Genomic DNA, 26,363 nt, shown 5'->3' with positions numbered 1-26,363 from the left:
AGGGGAAGATGAGAGTTGGCCAGGACCTCAGGTCGGTTGCTAGTGGGTAGAGCCCTGACTGCCCAGAGTTAAAGAGTAGATATTAGGCCGTGGGCTAGTCACTTCACGTCTATGAGTTACTGCCTTCTCTAAGAGTGAGAGGGTAATTTCTACATCATAGGGCTGCAGCAAGGAATAATAATGCATTGTAATGCTCACAGTGAGGCACTCAAGAAATGGTGTGGAGGGAAACAGCTGAGTTCTCTCTGAATATGTAACAGAGAACCTTAATAACGATATGTTTCTGCTATTCTGTAAGCATCTCAGCCTAGAGACTCTTCAAACAGGACTGCAAATCCTTTGCTAGCCACTTGCAAGAAGGACCATCAAGAATCAGAACTTATGGGCTGGCCATGGGAGAAAAGGTGATTTCAGGCCTACGGAGATTTCTCCTAGAAATCAGGTCCACTCCTCACTCAATTCCCCAGTCCTACCAGGAAAGGTCCCAAGCAATAGACAGTAGCTGTTTCTAATGGCTGTCTGACCCCAGACAAACCACTTTCCTCTATTTCCAGTGAAGGTGATCACAAGGGCTCTTAGAAGAGGAGGTTGTGAGTTTGCTATAAGCACTATCATTAGGATGGCGATTGGGGGGTGAATCTCCAACAGACCCCGTAACTACAGCAACAGAATTGCTGCTGTATCCAGATCTTCCTCATGAAGATCAAAACCGCAGCTATGTCCAGGTTCTTCCTCCCATGGACCAGGCATACAAACCTATTTACTCCAGGGTTCTTAGTTCAGCAGCTCTGACCTTCCCAGCATACATCATCTGTGCCTTGCATTAGGCAGAGATGCACTTTTCAGGTTCCTCCTTCTGGCTGTGGGATGCTAAAACAGAGGCAGACGCTGCCACTCAATTGGTGTCTTTATTTATACTTGTTTGCCATTTCCCATGGGGAACTGTTAAAGGGAGAAGCGAGAAGGCTGAGCAGGAAGCCGCTGGCTTGGTTCTCCTCCATCCAGTGGAGGAGGTGACTGAGGATGTTCTGGAGTGCATAGGGAAGTCATTGCTATGTGGGCTGAGATGCACCATGTAGTGATGTCAGACCACCTGAGTCCTTCTGTCAGGAAATACGGCACAGTGGAAAACTGTAAAGGTTGAAGGAAATGAACAGAGAGCATACAAAACAAACAGCTAATGTAGTGCAGGCACTAGGCCAGCCAGAAGCGAAAAACCAGGTGTCTCCAGCTGTCACCTGGACACACCTGTATCCCATGCCCTGTGCCAGGCTGTTGGGCCACTAGTGCCCTTCTATGGCAGTCTCTGTTGACTCTGGAGGAGCTGTGAACCATAGAAGATCTTGGATGTGAAGAACCTGAAGTGTGAAACAGCAGGGCAGCCAAAAGGAGGGCTGCATTGAGAATATCCAAGCATCTCTTAAGATGGGGAGGAGGAGAAGCACCTAAGAGTGGTACAATCTGCACCTTTCTCTGGGCACAAAAAGAAGCCACTCTCTTAAATCTTCAATCACCAGGTAAGGGAGAGGGCTGATTAACTACAGAGCTGAAGGCAGGGCAGCCTTGCCCTTTCACATCCTTCCCCCAGGATTCTGGGCCTGGTGTGCAGTGATGATTGCAGGGCCTGTGGGAACAGGGCCAGCTCAGCAGCCTAGCCAGTCTGATTTGATGCTTCCAAACTTCACACTCTTCAGACTTTGGTTCTCCAGCTTCAGGTAATAGGCACCTTTGAAGAAGTAGCTGTGACCTGAAAGAGACAAGGAAGAGAGATTGGGCCTACCCTGAACTGGCATGGCACATGGGAGGTCTCTGGGAGTTGTCACATCTGCCTAGCATAGGGAAGAATCTTTCCAACCTGGGAAGACCCTCTGGCCTGGAGGAAGAGGAATAGCTAGGCAACTGGGTCTCCCTGTCCTTGACTGCTCAATTCAGAGCCAGGGATCGGGACACCAACCTCTTAGAGCAGTGGTTCTCAACCTGTGGGTCCCAAACATTTTAGGTCACATATCAGATATCCTGCACATCATATCTTTATACTACAATTCATAAGAGTAGCAAAATTACAATTATGAAGTAGCAACAAAAAATAATTTTATGGTTGGGTGTCACCACAGCATGAGGAACTGTGTTAAAGGGTAACAGCATCAGGAAGGTTGAGAACCGCTGTCTTAGAGCTTGATAATGAGATTAACTTAGGTAATGCTTGTTATTGGTGACAACAGAACCTTCCTGAGCACAAGCACCAAGCCAAACACTTTCATACATCAGGGGATGGAAAGCAGGAGGTCCCCAGGCCTATCAGGTTTATTAGGTTCACACAAATACTTGCTTCATTTTGTTTTTAATTGTGAACAAGTTGTCAAGCTGTAAACACATCTGGCAATGTCATATGAATATACAGATTGCTGGCCTCTCTTTAAACCTCTAGAATATCTAAAAAAAAAAAAAAACCCACAAGACTCTACTCATGCAGGTCTGTAACCATCAAACTGAGAAGCAACCCTTTCCTGCCACTCACTCGCCTCTAGTTTCTTACAACACACACACACACACACACACACACACACATACACACACACTCAAACACTCAGCCCCCTATACCCACACCCACTCAGACACACACAAACATTCGTACACACTCAGAACCCACCCTAATTCCACACACTCAACTCTTTACACCCACACACATTCAGAATCACACACTCAGACCCCCCCATTTATACACATTCAGCCCCCTATACCCACACACACTCAGATACACACACAAACAGTCACTCACACATTCGGAACCCCCACACTCAGATACACTTAGCTACTACACACATACACACAAACTCTCTCTCACATATACACATTTAGCGACTGCCAGGCACACAAACACACTCACTCAGTTCCAAACACATCTACACATGTACTCAGACCCACACATGCTTTCTCTCTCTCTCTCTCTCTCTCTCTCTCTCTCTCTCTCACACACACACACACACACACACACACACACACACACACGGGCATTCATACACTCCAGCCACCCCCCCACTCTCATTCACATACACATTGAGGCCCACACAAGCACACACATGTACATACTCACACATACACTCATGCACACATTGCATACACACACATTTTCACTCATACATGTACACACTCATATGCATAATTTGTTTTCTACTATTTCCCCTCCTGGCCTTTAGAAGTTTTGGCATCTGTGAATTCCTTCAAACAGGCATGATCCTGTTTACTCCATTTAAAACCATATAGCTCACATTACGGACTTGATAGATGTTCTGCTGAAAGTAACCCTTATTGGAGCACCTAATTATACATGGCTTTCCTTCTGTGCTAGTGAGAACTTCAGCCATGGGAACTCAGGTCTATGAGCTTTACAGATGGTAAGAGCACACAAGCACACACACACACACACACACACACACACACACACACACACACCACATTAAAAAAAAAAAACTTTTGTGGAAACAAATTAAAACCTCCTCTCAAAAGCCAAACTGACTTCATTTCCAGGACTGTAGAGAGTTGCAGAAGCCTCCCTGGGAATATTGTTTTCAAATTCCAAATGCTACCCTGTGCTGACTCTGCAAAGATGCAAGCAGCTGGGTGGGAGATCATTGCCACGGGAGTGACAGAGCATGACAAAGTTTGCCTTGTCTCAAGTAGAGCCATGCTTCTGACGGGAGGTGCTCACAGGGCCTCCCAAGAAACCCAATACAGCCTGGCTCAACCCCCAGAATGAATCCAGGGCACCAGGCCATGTTCCTGGTCCCCGGAGGCCTCCCAGCCCTCCTCTGCTGTGGCTACAGGCCCTGCAGCTGTGAAGGGGCCTTTCTAGGTCTTACAGCCTGGAGCTTGGCTGGGGCAGCAAGGGTCAGGAGACTGGCTGCCTTCCCAGCACTGAGCTAAAGGGGCTGGTTTGTTTTCCAGGACTGCATGGCTGCCCTTCGGGAGTGTGTACAAAGGAGGAGCTGCTTCCTGGCTGGGGGCAGGCAACCCTAGAATGCCAACAGTGGCCTGGACAGCTCACCACCGCCCTGCAGGTCCACAACTGCATCCAGGTTGTCAGGGATGGCGTTCCAGGAATCTGCGATGAGCTTAGGGAAACCAGGATCCATTTTCTTCTTCACCTCATTGTATCTGGTGAAAGAGACAGGGAGAAACAAATGGCCTCTCTGAAGATCAACACCCTCACCGCTGACCACTTTCATCCCCGAGTCCTAGCAAGAAGGGTCCAAAGGATGGCACAGAGTGGGTTCTGGAAAAAGACTTGGACCTTCAGAAGGGAAACAGCAGCAGCGTGAGGGCCTAGAGAAGGCCTGCCTCTGAATCCCACACTACTTCTTCCTACTTGCATGGTTTGACACAATCCCTAAGAGCAACAGTGCTATTGTCTCTCCCATGTCTGGTATTCAGCAGGGATTTGGGAATTGATAGTTCCCTTGTCAGCTTAAAAAAAATTATTTTGAGATTTATTTTTATTTTTTATGTGTTTAGATATTTTGCCTGCATAAATGTCTGTGTACCATGTGAATGAATGTCCTTAAAAGCCAGAAAAGGGAGTCAGACGCCCTGGAACTAGAGTTATTATAGATGTTTATGAGCCTTGTGGGTACTGGGAATTGAACCCAGGATTTCTGGAAGAGCACATAGTGCTGTTGACTGCTCAGCCATCTCTCCAGCCCCCCCCCCCACACACACACACACACAACCTTTGATATCCGGCTACTGTCTGAAGACCAGTGCATTAGACCCATGATTCTTTCACTATGTGGTTGGGACAAATTGCTGCTTCTTCATCTGTGAAGCAGAGATAACGAGCCTTGTCTGGGAGTCAACCGAGGCTCAGAGAGTGAGGTCACAATGCAATGTGGTGGGCGTGAGCTCCAGGGCATGAGTCACTGGCAGACTGCATGCCACCCCAGTCCCAGCTGCAGCTGTCACGGTACATGTTCCTCTGGGCCCTGTCTTTAATCCGGGCCAACACCTTGAGCATTATGAAGTCTTTGTCCGTGGCTGCTGTTTTAAGTTTCTTGGAAAACTTGTTAATTGCTGTCCTTTTAATTCCTTTGCCTTTTCTCCTTCTGCCCCTCAACCTACTAATTTTATTGTAGTGATTTAACACTAAAAAAAAAAAGCTAATGTGCCCCTACTCTGTGCCTGTGGATATCTCAGAAGATGAGACAAACCTCACCTTCTTGGAGAAAATTTCTAAGCAGATCACTTTGGAGCAAACTTTCTCCTGGGTGGCTCTCCTTTCCCCCCAGAACAGCCCTGCCACTTCCAAGCATAGATTTACCCCAAGGCTGTCTTTTGAGGGGCTTCCCTTTCAAATTATCACCCCCAAGAACTGTCAGTCACACCTTCATAACCACAGCTTCATCTGAAGACAATTTCTTGACAGTTTCTGTTTCTTTGTGGCCCAAGTTTCCGAAACCAAGTCCCCTAGATCAAGATCCTCATGCCCCCAACCGACCACTGCTGAGCCCACTGTATTACGAAGTTCCTGGAATTACAATGGTACGGAGATATGTGTCCCAAGCCCCAAGGACTCCCCAACAACAAGCGGGGACAGGATCAACCCCATTGTATAGGTGAGGCTCCAAGAAATGAAACCACTTGCTTCTTGCAAGTTCTTTTCATCCAAAAAGACTACAGTGCTACATCAGGAGAGGTGTCACCTCCTCCCTCTAGCCTCATTATCTTGACAGCTTATCTACAGATGTAGAAGGTGCAATATAGAGTGTCCGAAGAGATATTTGTGTCCCAGGTTTTCCATGTGTCCTCGACCCACTACAGCCTTAGTGCCCTTGGTCCAGAAATAGAGCTGGTAACAATATCTACATTAAATGAAAAACCTAGATGATATACATAGCCTCTACCTAGAGCAAAGCACAGGTCTGGAAGGAGACGCCAATATTAGATGCAAATGTATATAAGTTCTATGCACAGCACATAAAGGACACTGAATATACATTTGTGGTCTCGGCGGGAACTTTCAAAGGCAGCAGTTGGGTTCCTGCTCACCCCAGGCATTCCAAACTCTCTTTTTCCTGCAATCATGGCCCAAGAAAGTGTCTCACACTCTTGTGCCATCTTTCCTGGGAGGGACCTGTCTCCTTTGAATGCCCAGTCCAAACCCTAGGATCAGCACTGGCCACACTAGACCAAAGGTTCATGGAACTTCCTCGGCAGAGGATGGTATCTATTCTAGCATTTAGAGCTGGAGGAAGGCCTTGTCAAGGAAAAGGGTTAGAAGAAATCAGCAAGGCATTTAGGGCCTAGGAGTTGGTGTATGCATGCACACTTCTGTTCATATGGGACATGCCTGTTCTTGCATGTGTACACACATAGGGTGTGTAGGAAAACTATGAGAGAGAGCTCCTCATGCAGGGCAGGGGGAATCACCTAGGCTTTACGATTCTGAGATTCCTGAGTCATGTGTCTGTAGCTCTGACTTCTCTGGCCCACCACACTCAGATTTAAAGATTTAGAGTGCCCACGAATTCAAGAGCCTAAGATGCCATTTGCAATACGTGGGCGTGCTGGGGGAGAGTTCCGGAGCCCATGGGCAAGAGGTCTGCTCAGTGGTTTCCTGACAGAATGTTTTTCTTCTTGAGGCTTGAGATACCAATCAGCTTAGGTTGCTAAGCATCTCCACAGTGCCTCCAGAATTCCACCCTGCCACAGGCAGCCTGGGGACATAAGCAGCTTCTGAACCAGGGCAGTTTCGGTTGGGGAAAGAAAAGAAAAGGAGGAGGAGACTGAGCCCTCAAAGGAAGGAAGGAAGGAAGCAGGAATGTTTGTTGAGGGGCAGCAAAGTCCAGGATTTCCGTCAGTGGTCCTGATATGACCTGGCTGCCTTGACAGCCACAGAAGTGGGGAGGAAAAGAAGAAAACTGTAAAGCTTTTGTCCACCCATGCTTTTCCTCATTGATGAGGCAGCCCAGGAGGCACTGGGGAGAAAGAGGCAAAGCACCTTTAAGCATAGCTCTGGGCCAGCACACTTACATAGAAGTGGACCAGGTCCTTCTAGTTTCTTTGGGCCTAAGTTTCCTAGTGGCTAAGTTGTGAAGGACCGTGAGCATGCTCCTGAGTTTGAGCTATGTCCATGGACACTGCTTTTCCTGGCCCATCATTCGGACCTTTGCCTCTCAGTGCTAGAGCCTTCTCTCCTGCTTCTAAAACTGCTCCTCTGCCAGTCTTCACCACTGGCCAGGCCTGAAGACATGGGGGAGGGTGCCTGCTGCAGACATGGGGGAGGGTGTCTTGCTTCAGACATGGGGGGGGTGCCTGCTGCAGACATTGGGGGGGGTGCCTGCTTCAGACATGGCGGGGTGCCTGCTGCAGACATGGGGGAGGGTGCCTGCTGTTGCAGACATAAGGGGTGATGCCTGTGGCCCCTGGCCTGGTTTGGATTTTGTCTTCCTCATTTTCCTCTGCTGCCTTGCCTATATCTTCCCTCCACTACATCAGGAAGAATAAGACATTCTCCAGGGTCAGGATGCCAGGGCTCAAAGTCCAGCTGTCACTCCATGGCCATGGGACCTGAGGCTAGTTATTTAACCTTTCAAAACCCTGTTTTCTGCATGTGAAAAGTGCAAAGAATAGAGGTCCCTATTTTACTGGGCCTTTCAATAGCGTCTAGCATATAATAGCAACAGTCGTGGCAATTATCTGTATGAGTATCACCAACTCTACTGTGAGTCGCCATAACACAAGATCTAGACTAGATATCCGCAAGTCCAATCAGAGGCAGCGGAAAAAGCAAAGAGGATTCTAGCTAGAATAACCCTATGTCATGAGGAGGGGGCACTCTGTGGTGCCTTCTCTTGGAGGGCCTGCTGCCAGAAAGGTTAAAAGTCAGGGAGAGCAGGGAGAGGATGTCTACTCATACTGTATATATTAAGCCACAGAGTGTCTGGCCCCATAAAACTAGCCATACTGCCATTCCATCTGGGCCCCCTACCTCCAGAACTTGTCTCCAGCAAAGATGTATGTCTTCTTGTTCTTACTCCAGTTAAAGGCAGCGTCTACTCTCTGGACATCAGGAGGTAACCCCAGGCTGGTCAGTGGTTTGGGGTACCCTCTCTCCAGGGTGCTGGCAGAATAGACCCAGTACTCATTCCCTGAGGGAAGGGGCAGAAGGTAGGTTAGTGGCTGTGGGGAAATGCCTCAGACCAATCCTGCCCACCCTGTCATCTCTCTGGCGTAAGATCCTACTGGGTCTTCCTCAACAGGGAACAGCCTTCTGCTCACATCCCAGCTCTGTACCTAGAAGCAGGCCTCACCACTGGGTTATGATTAGTTTCACTTTGGTTTTGAGACAAGCACATGCATGTAATCCAGGCTGGCCTTGAACTTCCAACCCACCTGCCTCTACCTCCTGAGTACTGGGAATTTTATAAGGAGGCCATAAAACTCTGCCTCAAAACAAAGATAAAGATAACATGCCTAGTTGAAAAAAAAAAAAAAAAAAGAACAATGGTTGTTTGAGTCTACATACCATGAGTCAACAAACTGTAAAAAAGGACAGTTTGTTTGTTTCTATCTTGTTTTTAGATGCCACCCTACTGTAACTAATATTCAAATAGATGTATCTTAAAAGTATTTTATGTTTAAAATGAGGGTCTGGGGGCTGAAGAGATGGTTTAGTGGTTAAGACTGCTTCCTGTTCTTCCTGAAGACTAGAGTTAGATTCCCAGCACCCAGGTTGGGCAGCTCATAGCCTCTGCCTCCAGGTTCCTGCCTTGAGTTCCAGCCCTGACTTCCCTGGATGACTGGGGTAAGATGAAATATGCCCCTTCTTTCCCAAGTTGTTTTTGGTTATGGTGTTTTATTATAGCTAGTGAAACCCTAAGACACTCCTGTACCTCCAGCTCAGGGAGACCAATGCTTCTGGCCTCTGTGGGCACCTTCACTCATGTCCATGCACTGCCCCCGACACACAGACAGGCATACATAATATACATAATGGTTTTAAAAAGTTTGGGTTTGGGGATGTAGCTTAATTAATAGAGAGCTGTGCACAAGACCCTGCGTTTTAGTCACAGCATCAAATTAGACCAGGTGTTAAAGGTCACCTGTGGCTACCCATCAAGTTTGAAGCCAGCCTGGATTGCACGTGTGTGTGTGTGTGTGTGTGTGTGTGTGTGTGTGTGTGTGTGTGTGTCTGTCTGTCTGTCTGCCTGTCTGTCTCTCTCTCACATAGACACAGACAGACAGACAGACACACACACACACACACACACACACACACACACACACACACACACACTGGTCTAAATAAAGCAGCTACTGGCCAAAGCTCTAGCACTAGAAAGATGTTAGGGAAATGGCACTGGGAGGGGATTCTGTTTCCTTTAGAAAGGGAACCAGAAGACTGACAAAGAGTCCAGGGGAAAGAAAATATTCCCTGTGTGGGTGGGGCTAGTTGATGCTGGGTGTCTAGGCCAACCTTCCAGATAAATCCCACGTGTGTTGGCTAGTTTTTTTCTTTTTGTCAGCTTGACACATGCTAAAGCTATCTGAGAAGGGGGACTCTCAATTGAGGAAAATATGCCTCCATAAAATCGGCCTGTTGGCAAGCACTTGAAATGTTTTTCTTAATTAGTGACTGATGTAGGTCCCAGCCTACTGTGGGCAGTCCTGGAGTGTATAAGACAAGCTGAGCAAGCACTAAGGGGACCAAGCCAGTGTTTGTCCATAGTTTCTGGTTCAGTTCCTGCCTTGAGTTCCTGCCCTGACTTGCCTTCATGCTACACTACAACTATAAGCTGAAATAAACCCCTTCCTACCCAAGTTACTTTTAAACATGGTGTTCTATCCCAGCAATAGAACCAAGTAAGACACTGTGCTTCAGGAAATGATATGGAATCAGATCCTTCAAGGAGGTGGGACATGTGCAGGAGCCTGGGAACTGTGGTTTGGTGGAGGAGTGGATCCAGTTAAACGGGAACCGAGGGCCAACAAGAGCCTCCCACATACCTGCAAAGAACACAGCTTTCTCTTCCTGTGGGGCCTCGTACACAGCATCGATCTTTTCTGGGAGCTCAGGCCAGAATGTGGCCATCAGCAAGGGCCCTGTGGGCTTGTCACGTGGTGTCACTGTCCGCCAAATAAACCTGGGTACAGGAATGGGACATAAGAAGTCACATCTTTCATCACTCTGCAGCTCTAACCAGCAAACCCACTCAGAAACATGATAGCATAGTGGAAGGTGGCAAGGTCTAAAGAAGGTTGGAGAGGGACCCTGAGGAATAGGATGACACTGTTCTGCAAAATGCCACCCATCCCTCTTATCCCTGCCTCCTCCAGAAAGCCTTCCCAAACTATCTCTATTTACTGTGTTTCCTTACTCAGTTCCTCTCAAAAACACCAGCACTGAGTGCCTGGAGCAGCTGTTGGTGTCTATCTGTCCTACTGGATTGAAGGCCAGCAGAGGCAGGGACTGGTGACTCTTCAAAGCATTTTCTGAATTTAAATGGGATGAGTCTGTGTGCCTTGGCAAAATAAAAGCTACATTTACTAAGGGCATACTGAGTGCCAAGCACGTTTATGAATGAGCCTTGTAAAATGTAACCCTCATAACTGCATACCCTGTGTGCTTGGTGATCTACCCAGCATCCAGCATCTCTCTCCGTACCATCCTTCCTCTCAGATCCACACTTATAACCACCCGTCAACATCAGGAGCCCCTGCTGCCCATGACGTCGTCCTCAGCCTAGGAATGAGGCCTTGGTGTCTGAACCACATGACTTGTGATTATGTTACCAAAACAAAAGCTATCCTCAGCTACATGTGGCCTTAGTGGCAGGTTGGTCACGGGTGAGCCACTTGCTCTGTAACTGTGAGTGAGCCTCAGACCAGTGGGCTGACCAGCACCTGGACATGTGTTAGAAATGCGAATTTCTGGACCTGACCTGAGATCTGTAGAGCAGATTTCTCTGGCTTATGGTTGAGACTCTGTTTGAACAAGCTTTCCAGATAACTCTGTTTGCCAAAGCCTTGTGTCTTACATCAGCATGACAAGATTGAGCAGATAGACCAGTATCTCACCTCTAGACATCTCTCTCTTCCTCCCACCTGACTCCACACTCTGGCTGGATGTGGGAAGTCTGTGGTCCTAACTGCCACTGACAACCATCTTAGAACCTAATCTTGGCATACAGGCCATGTGAAGGTGTCAATGGACAAAGACAAGTCACTTGCCTCCTCTGCCCTTTAAAACAGCCTCACCCCTGGACACTACACCATGAAAGAGCAATTTTTCCCACTTTTTAACTGGGAACAGGGGAAGGTGATAGCTCTATTACTTGAAGCAGCACATACAAGCAGGTTAATGATCCTAATTTTCCAAACAACCCTCGGATAGGTTATGCTATTACCTGGATTTAGGTCCAAAATTCATATTCAAGGATCCTGTAGTACTTCCCTGTCCTCCCAGAGCCTGGCACCAATATTTATATATATTCACTGTTTAATTATTTACAATGATCAATTCAGTGAGCACACTGAGTACACATTTAGGTCCTTTAGATAGAAAGTGGTCAGTTTCCACAGTGGCAAGTGTGCCAAGCTAGGGACCTTGCTGGAGACTAGAGTCCCCTCTTACCTTGTCTCCCTTTCTAAAAGGGACAGCTGGACATCAGTGGTATCAACAATCACTAATACTGGTTTGGGCACTAACTATAATTGACTTGTTATCTTGGATTAGCCAGTGGTAGACTCTGTGAAGGCCAGGGCACATGAATCCCACACATGCCCCCAATGTCTGAAGAGAAGCCCTTTGTAGAACAGAAGGCATTCCTGGAATACCTTTTAGCCTCCCCAGACTCTCTGCCCCACACAGTGTAAGTCAGGGACTTTTATCTGTCCCTGCTTTCTGATTCCTAACCTGTTACTGCTATCACTATCCACCAGAAGCAGCAGGGTCCGGTTGAGAGGACGCCCCCACCATGAAGCCTTCCCTGACCAGGACATCTGTACAGAGAAGCTCTTTGTCTTACTATGTATTTGCTATGAGTTTCTTCCCCTAACCACACAGGTGGTATACCATCTCTCTAAATCACTGGAGAAATTGGATAAAATGCAGATATATATGCCCTGCCCCCAGAGAATCCAGTCAAAGGACTCAGGAGAGAGGGCAGAACCCATTTTTTAAAATATCCCATTCTAGGTGGTTCTGGTGTAGAAGGCCTGTGCTCTTCTCTTGAGAACAGTGTTGTGACATTAAATAGGCCTCTATCCCCAGCACACTGTCTTCCTTTCCTTAGCTACAATTAAGGCAACAGGCACAATAGCTGCTAAATTATGATTTGTTAAGATGACAACTAATGGACTAAACAAACACACTCTGTGCTGGCATTACTCTAAGCTCTAAACTCATCTGATTCTTATTTCTGCTCTATTTGGTAGGGTAAGATATTATCCCCATCTTAGAGATGGGCAAACAGAGGTGCAGAGAAAATGATTAACTTACTAGTAACCATACAACCTGTAGAGAGTGAGTGTAGTATTCTATATCCACAGCCCATTTTCTTAACTAGTATATTCTATGAACTGAGGAGTGGATAATTGAATCAATGTATGGAAGTATAATGAAGACTAGATACACAGAAGAAGAGGATGGATGGATGGATGGATGGATGGATAAGTAGCTAAGGGTAGGGATGAATAGATAGATAGATAGATAATGGACAGAAAGACTCTATAATGAGGTCCTAGACAGTTCTTGCCATTACCCATGGATCTGGGGCATTAGGGTGATTCTCAGCCATCTGTCATGATCATAGCCTTGAAGAATGAAAGAAATAATCTCTCTTTACCTATGGTCACTTGCTATCTATACAGACAGCAATTTGGCCACTTGAAATCAATACCATTCAAGGAGGCCAATGGAAAACTGGCTAATTCCCTATATTCTTCTCTCTATCCTACTTTAGAATCATGTCTAGATGACCTTACTATATGACAACACAGTCTATCTTTCAGGGCTGAGCTGGGTGACTTGGATGCCTAGTTTAGCTACACTCTTTGATTTCATCAGTAGATTCTTGGATGTGACATGCATCAAATCCTTCAATTTATGTGTATGGTTTTATTTGGCCTCTTAACCCTGTCATCTGCCACAAGTATCTACTAACTATAGGAGAATGAGTGACATGTAGAATGTACTTGACCCTCCCTACAGCTGCAAAAGCCTAGACAAGATCCCTGGTAAACCCAGAATTCAAGAGGAACACCTATGTGGTAAGCCACCAAGATCAGCAGGTTGTGAGACACTGCTTACTGCAGATCATTCTGAGAGGCCCCAGGGGTCCTCAACAAACAGTGAGAACACAAGAACCATGGGAAGGGACAGAGAGCCAGAAAGACAAAAGCAGTTTCACTCACCGGTCCTTGAAGAAGAAGATCTCACCACGGATCTGGGCAATGCCATCAAAGACAATGTCCTGTTTGCAGATCTCAGGAGTAACAGGTCCCAGTGTAGGTGTAGGGCCAGTACCAGTGTCAGTATCAGCATCAGGGGAGGGCCCTGGGGAATGGGAAGACACTTGAACTTAGACTCATCACCAGGTTGGGCCCCAGTACTGGTCACTTAACCCATAAAGGCTAAAAGGAAGACAACCGCCTCAGTGTAGCCTGCACTTAGAGAGGAGAACTAAAGGAAACCTGAATCATGTGTGGTCTCTTACTTTAGGGACCTCTCTAGAGGTGTGACACTTTCTTAAGGGTTCCCATTTTGGTCCTTATGATGAGCAGCCACATTTGAGAAAATGAGTCTGGAGAGGTGAATTGCTCCATCTTTTTCAGCTAGCCTGTGGCAGGGTAGGACTGCAATGCCACACCTCACTCTCTAGCTCTCTAATTCTTTCCCAAGTCAGTGTCCCTAGACTTCCCCAGACAGGTTTTACTTTCACTATTCTGCCTGGAACCACAAGGACTATTATATAATAGATTTCTCTCTCTCTCTCTCTCTCTCTCTCTCTCTCTCTCTCTCTCTCTCTCTCTCTCTCTCTTAGCAATGGACTGGCTTTTTAACCTCTAGCCTCTCCAAAAGCAGCACAAACAATAGACAATCATTGGTTTCAGGAACCAATTGTTATGTTTCTTTCTCAAATTCAAACATCAACATCCTCAATCCTGTGCCAGAGAAAATCCTGCCCTGTATTCAGCTCACTCTTCTGGACCCTGAACTCTACTTGACAGCTGAAACCTTGTCCAGCCTGTTTACACACCTAGCAAGTGGAGAGCCCTAGAAATGGTGAGCCAAGAGGGGCATGAATGGCTAGCTTAGAAAAGACAGGGCTGGTTGAACAGCCCTTTGAAGCATTACTCCAAAGCCCAAGGACCAGTACCATCCATGTCCTTGGCCATTCTGGTTAGATGAAATCTGGCATTTTCCACTTCTGTGGCCTCCCACCCAGGCTGTGGGATGATTGTAGACACCTCCAACCCCCCAGAGGCCCTCAAGCTGAGGCTTACCATAGAGCTCCTGAATCCCCTTGATGTCATCATGAGATAAGCGGAAGTTCTTAGTGTAGGTGTAGATAGGAGCCATCAAAGCTCCAGGATCCTGTGAGTGCTCCAGTCCCAATGCATGGCCAAACTCATGGGCTGCCACAAGGAACAGGCTATATCCTGAATGCCAAAGCAAGAACAGGGGGTAGGATTTGAGAGAGAGAGAGAGAGAGTGAGAGAGAGAGAGAGAGAGAGAGAGAGAGAGAGAGAGAGAGAGAGAGAGAGAGATGAGGCAAGCATCAAGACTTGCCTCATATGAAGGAAACTTTGGGGGACCTCTCCAGGGTGAGTCTGTTGGTTTTTCCCTTGCCCTGAGAGTTCTGTTGCTTTTGAGTCAGTCACCCAGCATCGACTTGCTCTTTCTCAATGATGACAGCATGTGATATGAGGGAGTGCATCTGCTTCAAGTCTCAGCTGTTAGAAACCATGCTTTCTGTTCTTTGTGAGAATTGGGGTCAAACATGCTGCTCAGGATCTCAAAGAAGGAGAGCAATAGGGATAGACTGGCCTCAGGGCTTCACTATTTCCTCTCAGGGAAGGGAGTAAACCATCCCCTGGGAATGTGGCTTGATAATATAGCATTTGCCTAGCACATGACAACATCTTCAGCCCCATAGGAAAACTGAAACAAAACATATCCATGCCTGCATGTGCTGCTCAGGCTTGGTCACAGAGAGCAGGCAAATCATGTACCACACCCTAGTAGGACTGAATTATCCCACAGGCCCCACTACCACAAAAAAAAAATAATACACTCATATTCTGTTCCTGGCTATCTAGGACATGTGAGCTTATTTGTGGATGTCATTAAAATGAAAGGCAGAGCCAAGAATGGTATTATATGTCTACAGTCCCAGTACTTGATATGCTGAAATAGGAGGGTTGTGAGCTTGAGAGCAACCTTGTTTCAAGTAAATAAATACGTGAGGATGCTACAGCACTGCAGTGGATGGGCTCTTAACTCAGTGTGGATCACAACCTCATGAGAGGAGAGAGAAAGAGACAGGCGCAGATAAGGAACAGAGATGGACATGTAATGACAGAGGCAGTCAATTAAGTGATAAAGCTCAGAGGGAACACTTTGGTTTTAAACTTCCAGCCTCCAGAATCAGGAAAGAATCAGTTTATGTTGTTTTAAGCCATCAGTATGTTATCTTTGTATATGGCAGCCTGAGGGGGTCACAAACTCTTCAAATGGATGGAGATCCTATTGGCGGAAGTTGCATAGAGCAGCGTATCTCCTAGCATGGCATTTGGAGGGAAAGAAAAACTCCTTTGAACAGCTGTGGCATTCACCAAGGTCCATCTCATCATGGGGGAAAAAGAACAATAGTAACAGAAGGAAAGAGTGCCACGTTAGCAATAATTGTCCCTGTGACACAGCCTAGAATCATAGTTTAAAACTCTCAATTGAGTAGTTGCCTTTTTCAGGTTGGTCTCTGGGCATGTCTGTACAGAAATGTATCATTGTTAGTTGATACAAAAGAACAGAGCCTATTATGGGCAGCTCCATTCCCTGGGCTGGTGTCCCAGGCTATATAAGAAAGTTAGCTAAGCATGAGCCTGTGAGCCAGACAGTGAGGCCTGTAAGCCTTGTACCTGCATGGTTCCTGCCTCCAGGCTTTTTCCTTAAATTCCTGCCCTGAGTTTCATCAATAAAGCTGTATTCCTGCACAGTTCATGCCTTAAATTCCTACACTGACTTCCAGCGAGACATTGTAACCTGAGTTTGTAAGCCTGTTTATTCCCATATCTTCCCTAAGTGTTTATTCACAATAACAAAAATCAAACTAGAACAGATGCTCACTCAATTCTGGCAGGTCTTGGACCCATTCTAATATCTCAATGTTTTTGGGCTACTTGAAACCTGAAGCCCTGGGCCTCTGGGCTCTGAAAGCTAGGCCCAAAGCACCCCGCTCAGTCCTGACAACAGCAAGGTCACTGAATGGCTCCTGCTAGTGACAGGCCTGCCTGGAAGGGTGGCTGGAGTGGAAGGCAAGAACAGAAAGAGGAGGGCAGATACCCACCAAGGGTAAGTGCCTAGTATCAGGGTCTCACTGTGGAAGCTGTGTGAGTGTCCACCTGAATCAGCCAGACCTTAAGCAAGGAACCTGTCTTCACTGTGGCTGAGCAGAGTCTGCTCAGATGGGGAGCTCTGAAGGCACAATGGGGTATCTTGTGGTGGTTTGAAAGAAAATGAGCCCCAAAGGGAGAAGGGAGTGGCACTATTAGTTGAGGTCTTGTTGGAGGAAGTGTTTCACTGTATGGGCAGGCTTTGAGGTCTCTTTTGTTCAAGCTTCCCTCAGTGTGACTGTTGGTTAACTTCCTGTTGCCTGCAAGATGTAGCACTCTGAGCTCCAGCATCACGTCTGCCTGCATGCTGCCACGCTCCCCTTCATGATCACAATGCACTGAATCTCTGAAAGTATAAGTGAGCTGTGCCAATTAAATGGTTTCTTTTAAGAGTTGCTGTGGGCATGGTGTCTCTTCTCAGCAATAAAAACCTTGACTAAGACACTTGTCTAGAGACAATGTCTGAGCTGAAAATAGTCTGAGCCTCGGAATAGTCTAGCTCAGGTGTGGAAGAGTGTCTGGTGTCTCTACCAAAAGCCAGGGCTTCATACCTTGGTCAGGACAGAAGCCCCACTTCCGGTCATCATCATAGGTAGCTGTGGTCGCACACCATACTTTCCCATCATTGCGACCAGCGCTGGTGCAGCTCTCATATTTGTTGCCCAGGAAGGTGAAGGGAAAGACACATGGGGCACCTTCTGAATTTCCACCCACAGTGGACATAGCTGTTGGGTAAAGAACACAGGTCAAGGGGCAGCAGAGGATCTGAGGCCACTACCAGGAAGTGACAAGATGTTGACATTAACATAAACTCATTGGGTACTGATCCATCCTATTCACACACACCTCCCCCCCCCCCCCCCGCCAATAACTCTGGCACGATAGAGACCCTGTAGTAAATTTCCATATCATAGATAGGAAACCCGAGACTTCATGAAAGAGTTTGAGAGCTTGCTGAGCAGATAATGCTAGAAAGTAAGTGTCAGAGCCAAGATTTAAACCAAGGTAGCCACAGTTCAGAGTCCAGAACTGGACCCCTGTATATAGGAGCAGAGGGGCCAGATGCCCAGAGGCCTGAGCAAGCTGATAGTCTCAACACTCTAGAAAGTCTCAACTGTCTTAGAAGATGAGCCTTTAGGCTCAGTCTTAGAGACCAATTCCTGAGTTAGCTTCAAGGATCAGGCTCGGTAAACATAGAATGGAGAAAGACAGATGTGAGGAAGGATGAATATCAGACTGAGAGGAGATACAGTCAAGAGAAGTCTAGAGGAGAGATTCAAGGCCAGAGGGAGGGAGAGGAACACAGTGTCAGAACTGAAAGACAACAGGTGCAGGCCCAGCTAGCAAGGTGCAAGATGTCTGCCAGATGTCAAAGCACAACTGCCCCAGCTGATTTCCATGCCCACATGGCACTGGCAGCTAGTCTTGGAAAAGGATGCTGTGGGTGGGCAAGTGGGTATTAAATGGCAAAATGCTTGCCTCTGGGGGGGGGCAGAGAGAGGCAGTGATACCCACCGGTCTCTGGGCAGAATCCATATTTCTTGTCTCGGTCATAGTCCTCAGTGGTGCTGCACCAGCGGTAGCCGTCTGTGCGGCCCTCGGTGGTACAGCTGTTGTAGGAAGTGCCCTGGAAACGGAATGGGAACTTGCAGGGCTGTCCATCCGCATTGCCTCCCATAGTAAATAAGGCTGGGGAAGGGAAGAGAGAAAGAAGATGCCATTGAGAGAGATGTCTGCCTGAGCAGAACTGGCTAGTCACCCACTTACTGGCTCATACAAATCAAACTGTTGCTGTGTTAAAAATATTAATTACAAACAATCTCTAGGGACTAGACAGATGGTTCTACAGCTAAGAGAAATGGCTACTCTTCCAAAGAATTCAAATTTGCTTCCCACCACCCAGGTCAGACAGTTCACAACCATCTGTAACTCCAACTCTGGGGAATTTGATGCCTCTAACTTCAGAGGGTACCTGCACTCATGTGTATATACTCACATAAAGACACACACACACGCCCATACACATAATTTAAAATGATAAAAATACATCTAAAAAGTCAGTTTCCACTCATTAGTGAAATCTGCTACTCTGAGAAAGCTCCAGTCCTTTCTGGACAGTTTTACTGCTGCCATAGCCCCCGCAGAAGGGAGAGGAGAAGGAGGCAGCGGCAGCTGGTATCTAAGCCTCCCATTCTGATAACCCCAGGATAGGGCCATGACTGGAGAATAGGGAGGGATGGGATCAAGGTCAGTCTGTCTTGGACTCTCCCAAGGCTTCCGTCTCTCCATCCACTCCAGAGTTACAAAATGGTGTGTCTCTGGAATTGCCAACTAGCAAAACCACAAGTGCGTAACAAGGACCATCTGTGCACAGCAGTGCCAAAGGTGACCTCACCAGGCCTGTTAACTCTACCATGGGTTGAATGGAGCCCAACCCCTAGCCTCCGAGTGCAGGACTGGTGGGTCTCTATCTTTATTGCTCTGTTCAAGCCCAAACAAGAAACCTTTCCTAATGAAGCAGGAGGAGTGAGACCTAGGGATGAGACTAAACTGAGTCCAGAGACTCTGGTGATTCAGATTGGAAAAGGGCTAAATGATCACCCCTATTCCACCAGCTATGTATCTGCCACCAAGAAGCCCATCTCCTCTGGGACCCACCCTCCTCCCAAAGAGAAGTTCTAAGAGCAGACACTGAGTCAGCCATCAGGAGGAGCTGAGTAATCAGAATTGCTTTTCCAAACCCAAACACATGTACACTGTGCGTATTTGCATCTGGCTAAGGACCAAAGAAACGGCCAGTGTCCAACACAGAGAGAACCTTTCCAGGCTCGTGAAGTTGGGGGCTGTTTCCATATCTATTCATGAAGCCTATTCTAACAGAAGGGCTGACTCAGGGGTCTCTGTCTGTCCTTGTGTCCTACAGGGAAATGCAAGATGCAGACTTTTATTTTAAAATCCATGATTTGCTAATAGTCAATAGCTTGAGTTTTATGTCAAAGTTTCGCTTCAGAAATAAAAGCATAAACAAGCTGGGGGTAGAGTTTGGTGATGGAGGAGAGTGTGTCTAGCATGTGTGGGGTCATGGATTGGATGCTCCCTGCCCAAAAAAGAAGAAGGGAAAGAAGAAATGTAAACAGGAAGACAACTAGAAACTCTCGTTTTGTCCCTTCTGTCTAGATGATTGGTGCTAGTGTTTTGTTGCAATAGGGACAGGGAGAGTTGCAAACATACATACACAATTATATACAATCATAATTCCTCCTCTCCCCAAACAAACTGTCCTCAGTTCATGACCCTGGAAAGTCTTTATGGACTGGAGAATAAGCTAATACTTAGAAGTATGATTGTATTTTCTCCCATTTCTCCAACATTTACTGGGCTTCTGATCTCTAGAATCGTCAAGTGAGATGGCCTGGCCAAATATGAAGTCATGCATACTATTAAAAAGATTTGTGATTAAAAAGTATATCCAGGAAGTTTTTAAAGTTGATGGAATGTGTATATCAATACCCTTCCTCTTCCCACACTTTTACCTCGAGTGATGGTAGATAGAGAAAAAACGTTTTGAGCTTGAATGAGCATGCTCATGTGCGCACACACACTCACACACACACACTGAGTAGAGCTAGGTGCCTTTACCATGACACAATGATAGAAAGAAGAATCAGATGTCATAGCTGTGACCACTTACACTGACTCTCACTTAGTACAGAGGGACCAGTGTGGGAGAGATGGCTAACTTCTCAAATTGGGGACCCTACTTCAAATAAAGGCTTGGACTGAGCCCTGTTCCCCTCCAACTGCTATGTGTTTGATCCATCTCTGTGCCTCAACTCTCTTGTCCTCCTGTCTTCCTGTCTCCCTGTCCTTGAGGCCCTGGTCTTGTTTGGAGTGTAAGGTGGCCCCAGAAATAATCTAAGGTTATTCTCAGGTATGTTAGAAAAAAAATAATATACCAAATCCATGATTTCACAAATAATACTCCTAACAGTGAGGCTTTAAAGAACCTGAAGTGACTTACATAAACATGAAGTAAGTACATATGGTCATATACCACAAAAATAACATTTGAGTCACAACGAACCACACACATGGTGGTGGTCCTATGTGGCAGTGGTCCCATAAGGTCAGACTGGCTGGTAACTTTGTACCCTTCTCAGCTTATATAAGGATACTGTGTTCATGCAGTGATGATGATATTGCACAACTATACATTTCTAGACTGTGTACCTGACATTAATATACAACTTTAACATAGAAGAGGGACACGGTGATGGTTAAAATCAGGATAATGGACACCAGTGAAGGGATGATGGTTGACTGGACTGTGGAATGTGGAGGGGGAAGGCATAGTAGGAACCCAGGTAGGCTGGGGGTCTGGGTAGGTTGGGGCCAGGGTAAATGCTCACCTTCATGGGGGCAGAAGCCATACTTGCCATCCTTATCAAAGTTGTAGGTGGTGGCACACCAGAGGAAGCCATCGCTGCGGCCGGTGTCGGTGCAGCTGTTGTATTCCCGGCCATTAAACAGGAAAGGGAACTTGCAGTACTCGCCGTCAGCATTCCCATACTTCACCCGGACCACTGTGGGGCACACAAGCATGGAACCCAACTCTCCAGAACCCTGAAGGCTGACTTCCCTTCCCCTCTCATTGCCCTGATCCCATCAGAGAAGATGAAAGGCTTAAGGTTGGCTTTGGTTGCTAGGGGACAGGGAAACATGTCAGTAGAGGCTGTCTTACCTTGCCCTTCCCCCAAGGTCCACATCTCATCATCATCAAAGTGAGAGTCTCCCCCAACACCAGTGCCCGGGGCGAAGGCATGTGCCAGGAGTCCGTCCTTGCCATCAAATGGGTATCCATCTCCATGCTCTGAAACCCACATTGATTCTTAGCTTTTAACATTCCTCACTCCCACCACTTGGTCCTTAAGTCTAGCCACACCCTAAGCTGTGTTTGAAATGCCTCTGCCCTCCAAGCACCTGTCTCCATCCCTTTTCCCATTGTGGTTATCTAAGATAGTCATTGCAGAGAGTAAATGGAAAAGCTCTGGCTTGGTTGCTACCATTCAGTGGCCCAAAGTCCTCTCAAGTGCACATGGTCCTCTTACCTGCACCGCTGACCTTTGCTATCTTCGTTGCTATCAACAGCACTGTGCCCACCCACATGCCTCCAGTGCCACTAAAGCAAGCTAACCACCTGACACCCATGACCTCCCGTCAACACTGCCTTCCTCACCATGCCCTACTCTCCCGGCAGATTGTCATTGATACCCAGAGAGCTAGCTCTCAGGGTCACTGTGACAGCATGCTCACCTTCCTCAGTCCCATGTCTACGCTGTCCTTCCCCTGCCATCTGCCTTCATTGCTCTACTGCCTGGTATCTATACCACCAGCCTTCATATTTACGTTGCAGCCAGTTCGTACCAACAGTTTATATGGTGGTTTGACCCCAGATTCTATTCCACGTTCTCTTCTGTTGCTATTGTGGCAACTGAATTTTAATTTAAAAGGTCGGTCTTTCATATTATTTTAAGCCTTTCGTATTACTCTGGGTGGATGCAGGAGGTTTTCACTGCGTGGAGGGTACACTGCAGTGCAGCCTCTGATCTTACAGCTGTGCTCTCCAGTGTCTTGGCAATGTTCTGCTACTTCTATCAAACCTACATCCAGTGTCTACACCTTCTTGGTAAGCTTCCCTCAGCATCCCCACATGTCTCAAATGTCTACATGGCCCTGCTGTCTCTATGTTGCCCCACTCTCCAGCCCCCTTCTGCCTACCCCAGCGACCAAAGTTGATCATGATGTCAGCTTCCCCATCATGAATTCGAGAAAAGCGTAGTGGAGTCACATCACTCCATACTTGAAAGGCCCGAGCAAAGGCATCATCCACTGTCTCTAGGTCCAGGTCAGGTGTGTAACCAATGATCCTAGAGAGGAAAGAAAGGCATGTGAGTATGAAACTGTGCAAGTGTCTAGTGTCCAATGTGTGTGCATGAGTGTAGGTGTTCTTGTATAAATGTGTTGAGCAAAGTTCACTGAGAACACCCTCCTATAGTGCCCTGATGTTTCCAGAATCCCAGACCTTCTCATCTCTCACTTTTGTCTGGGACAAAGGCATCAGAGTCCTAAACAGTACAATATCAGACAAAAGGCAGAGATCTCACCCTTGATAAACACCAGCCACACAGGGTAAAAATCTTAACCCAATTAGAAGAAAATCATAACAAAACAAGATTAAAAATATAATTATTAGCTGCTCATCAAGCTCCTTCCACTTACTCCAATGACCCAAATGATAATAGCAATCACCAACACTTATTAGACCCTTTCTCTGTAGCAAACATTGTGGAAACCTTTGCCTTGCATGTAATCTAATTTCATTCCCCAATCACCCCTATGAGAAGTGGATATTTTAGCCCTCTTTCATAAGCAAGGATACCAGCTCAGAGTCCAGGAGAATAAAACCAGTGCCCCATGGTCAGTGAGTATGAGACTCAAGCCTAGGTTTGCCTGGCTGCACTCACCAAGAACTCTGTATGAAGAGTCCCTGAATGTTCATCTCCTGAATTGGAAAGGCAAGTCCCAAGGAGACTCAGATCCCTTAGGCTGTTGGCCCTACATCCCCAACCCCTCCTTGGCACCTGTATGTGATCTGGTTCTTGTCCCACTTGGGCTTTCGGGGGAAGAAGTTGTAGTTGGCCACATCTGGGTTGCCACAGCGTGGCTTCCGCATGGTCTCGATGGTGTTCTGGTCAAGGTCACCTGTCTGGGGCAGCCCAAAGAACTTCTGCATCTTCTTGAGGGTGTCCTTCAGCACGAAGAGGTTGCAGCTGTCCTTGGGGCAGCCGTAGAAAGTATTCAGGTATTGCTGAAAGAGACGGGTAGTCAATCTCAAAGACAGGAGCCACACTGGGATGGCAAAGAACACAGTCCTGACTGCTCCCCAAATACTGCCTACTTGGGACAGAACAGAATCAAGGAGTCCAAGGACACTGAGTGGTGTCTTAGGCTCCCAAATGAATTTTGTCACTCACCAACTGAATGGTATGCATCTGTAAATGGCACAGTTACCATCCCCTTTTATTTCTCTGAATTTAGCAGATGTTAACTTATGTATCACCCACTATATATGACAGCTTAAAAGACTTGCTTAAGCTGAAACCACTCACAGATGGCAGATCTGGATCTGACAACAAGCAGTCATACTCCAGAGCCCATGCTGAACCCTGATACTCCAGCATCTACCTGATTGAACCTTCCAACAGGCCTAGGCATACATCATCCTCCTTTCTTTCTTTCTTTCTTTCTTCCTTTCTTTCTTCCTTCCTTCCTTCCTTTCTTTTTTTCTTATAAAGAAATTCAAGAATTGTGTGCATGGGGTTTGGTAGCAGACTTGCATTCAAACTTTTCATCTGCAATTTCTCAAAAGAGACCAGTCTTATTCTTCAGAGGGTCTGCCCCAAACTAGCAGCCAGCTGCTCAACAAGCATTGTTTGAAGCCTACCATGTGTCAATAACCCTTGTGCTACTGCCAGGATAAACTGATGAGCAAGACAGGCACTTCTAGTCTGTAAGATCCAAACCCCTGTGAGGGAACGTGGGTGGAAATCACAAAGATATGAAAAATTAAATACATGGGACGGTGAACGGAGCCAGAACCGATGCTGACTGTTTCTCACATCCTTGGAGGTAGTACACAAAGGGGGAAAGGAGGGGATGACAGTAGTGCTGATAATGGTAACATAGCAGCAATAATGCCTGATGTTTACTGAGTGCTTCCCAGGTGCCAAATGCTCTTCTAAGTATCTGAGAGTACCTGCCCATTATCACAAAGACGGGTGGATGCCGTTCTGACTCTCTGACTTCAAAGAAATGGCCACTCCAGAAGTCACATCAGTCATCAGTGATCACCAGGCCAGTAGGTTAATACACTCCCTGACAGAGTTTGCAGGGAGTAGTGTAAGTTCAAAGTCCCCCCCCCCTCTCTCTCTCTCTCTCTCTCTCTCTCTCTCTTTTTCTTTTATGACCTTTTCACTTTAAAGTTCAAGCTCAAATTGAACCCAAAACCCTCCTGTCCCAGTTTCCCCAAGACTGGCTTCACAAGTGTGCACCACCACGAATGACTGGAGCCCCCCCCCACCCTGCTTGTTAGCTTCTCTCCACTTGTACTGGCTCTGGGCAACAAGAGCTTCCTTAGGCTTACAGAAGGTGTGAAGACCCAAGTAACTGCTCCTAAGTTCCACTCTTAATAACAGCCATCACTGCTTTTAGGCCCTTGAAAAAAGTAGCACGCTGAATATTTTAAAATTTCCCAACCCATCTAGCCAGAGAGGACAGAGCCTGTAAAGGGAGGGCTGTGGAGAGAGAGAGTTGGTGTCTCATGCAGCAGAGACACCCAAATGCTATCCAAAGGCATGTGATTCTTAGTTCTGTGTAGACTGGGGAGGAGGCTGGCTGGAGGGTTTCTACAATGGTTGAATAAAGGCAATAAAGGTCCAGATGTCCTGAGACCTGGCATCTAAGCCAATCCATGACCCATGGATGGCTAGAAGTGCCTATTCCTCATTGTGGGTGTTATTGCCTTGCAACTATCTCCCAGTCTGGCTGATGCAACGCTGCTGCCAGGGAGTCCTAGAGTCAGGCACAGGCTCAGCCGCAACTCCTCGGGAGGAAGGCCAAGAAGGAGGTCGCCCTGGCCGCTGGCCGACCCCAGCCCGAATCAGTCCGCCCCCGCCCCACGCGCCCTGGCCCTCTGTGCCTGCTCCTCACACCCGCCCGCCAGCCTGGAGGTTTGTTTCCTTGTATCCTCTGACCCCCGGGAAAAGTTCAAAGAAACTCAGCTCAGACCCTCCTGGACAACTTCTGCCTTTAGCCAAAGCACCAAAACGCCCTTTTTGCTCTCCTCCAGTCTCTGTTACTTGCCAAATGGCCCCCTCCAAAGTCTCACCAAAGGCCTGTCTCCAGATGTGTGCCAAAGTTTTCCAGAAATTAGACAAGCCTTGCTTTGGTTATCCTTCTATGTGCAAAGGCTTATACAAATTATATGCCAAAGTACACCCCCATTTTCAAGAAATTTCCCTTAAATTGATTGTCCTAAAGATCTGCCAAGATATTTGCCAACTGCTCTGTTGCCAGCTCTCCTGATGCGTCCAAAAGACATTTATAAAGCCCACCTCAAACCAAATCCCCTAGGTACGCAGACAAAGTCTCTGTTATTCACAAAAACAACCTTTTCCAGATGTTTCCCAAGGCAATCTTCTTCGCTTGTTCCTGGTCCCTGGGATGTACCATGAACTTCCCTAAATAACTTATCAACCAAAGCCCCCTCTCCAGAGTTTACAAAAGCTAACCAAGGAGACCCTCAAAGATGTTTACCAAAGCCCCTCCTGACTCTGTGTGCCAGTACTGAGTCAGAGGGAGGATGGCCCAAGTCCTCCACTTCCAAAGTTTGTCTAAACTTGGCTGGATGAAGCCAGCATAGCAACTCACCACTGCCAACTCTTTGTCTGTTTTGGGGGCGACATCGCCAGGGAACTTGATGATAGGCGATGGCGCGGCGATGGCGCGGCCCAGCAGGCAGCCCAGGATGCAGAAAACCCGCAGAAGGCCGGCAAGCGCTCCCCAGGCCACTGGTGCCTCCATCGTTGCGCTCCCGGGCTCTGCGTGTCACCCCGAGGTCGCTGGCTGTGTGCTGGGGTCCGCCGGGCTGGCGCCTGCTCCACAAGGCGGCGTTCTGAGATTCCGTTGCTCAA

The 26,363-nt window shown here is 47.2% G+C and overlaps 1 protein-coding gene across 1 annotated transcript; it reads right to left on the bottom strand.

Moving 5' to 3' along the window:
- Nucleotides 1–889: 889 nt before the first annotated feature.
- Mmp2 (matrix metallopeptidase 2) lies at nt 890–26,363 on the bottom strand. The gene is made up of 13 exons (XM_051195125.1): nt 26,101–26,363; nt 23,253–23,479; nt 22,390–22,538; nt 21,353–21,481; nt 21,021–21,194; nt 18,127–18,300; nt 17,163–17,336; nt 14,503–14,658; nt 13,411–13,552; nt 10,003–10,139; nt 7,985–8,144; nt 4,046–4,155; nt 890–1,747 (listed from the first exon to the last, which is right to left on the bottom strand). Exons 1-13 carry the CDS (start codon nt 26,251–26,253, stop codon nt 1,644–1,646), a joined length of 1,989 nt encoding a protein of 662 aa, XP_051051082.1. The 5' UTR covers nt 26,254–26,363; the 3' UTR covers nt 890–1,643.

Source organism: Phodopus roborovskii, unplaced genomic scaffold, assembly GCF_943737965.1.
Source record: "Phodopus roborovskii unplaced genomic scaffold, PHOROB, whole genome shotgun sequence".
Taxonomy (NCBI): Eukaryota; Metazoa; Chordata; class Mammalia; order Rodentia; family Cricetidae; genus Phodopus; species Phodopus roborovskii.
The sequence above is the reverse complement of the archived record's forward strand: the minus strand, read 5'-3'. Positions and strand labels throughout refer to the sequence as shown.

Excerpts from the sequence above, each read along its gene's own strand:
- Mmp2 (XM_051195125.1), bottom strand. The coding sequence starts at position 26,253 with ATGGAGGCACCAGTGGCCTGGGGAGCGCTTGCCGGCCTTCTGCGGGTT. Across the intron at positions 13,553-14,502 it reads GGGGATTCAGGAGCTCTATG|GGCCCTCCCCTGATGCTGAT; the intron begins GTAAGCCTCAGC and ends CCCATTCCCCAG. Across the intron at positions 4,156-7,984 it reads GCTGGAGACAAGTTCTGGAG|ATACAATGAGGTGAAGAAGA; the intron begins GTAGGGGGCCCA and ends CTCTTTCACCAG.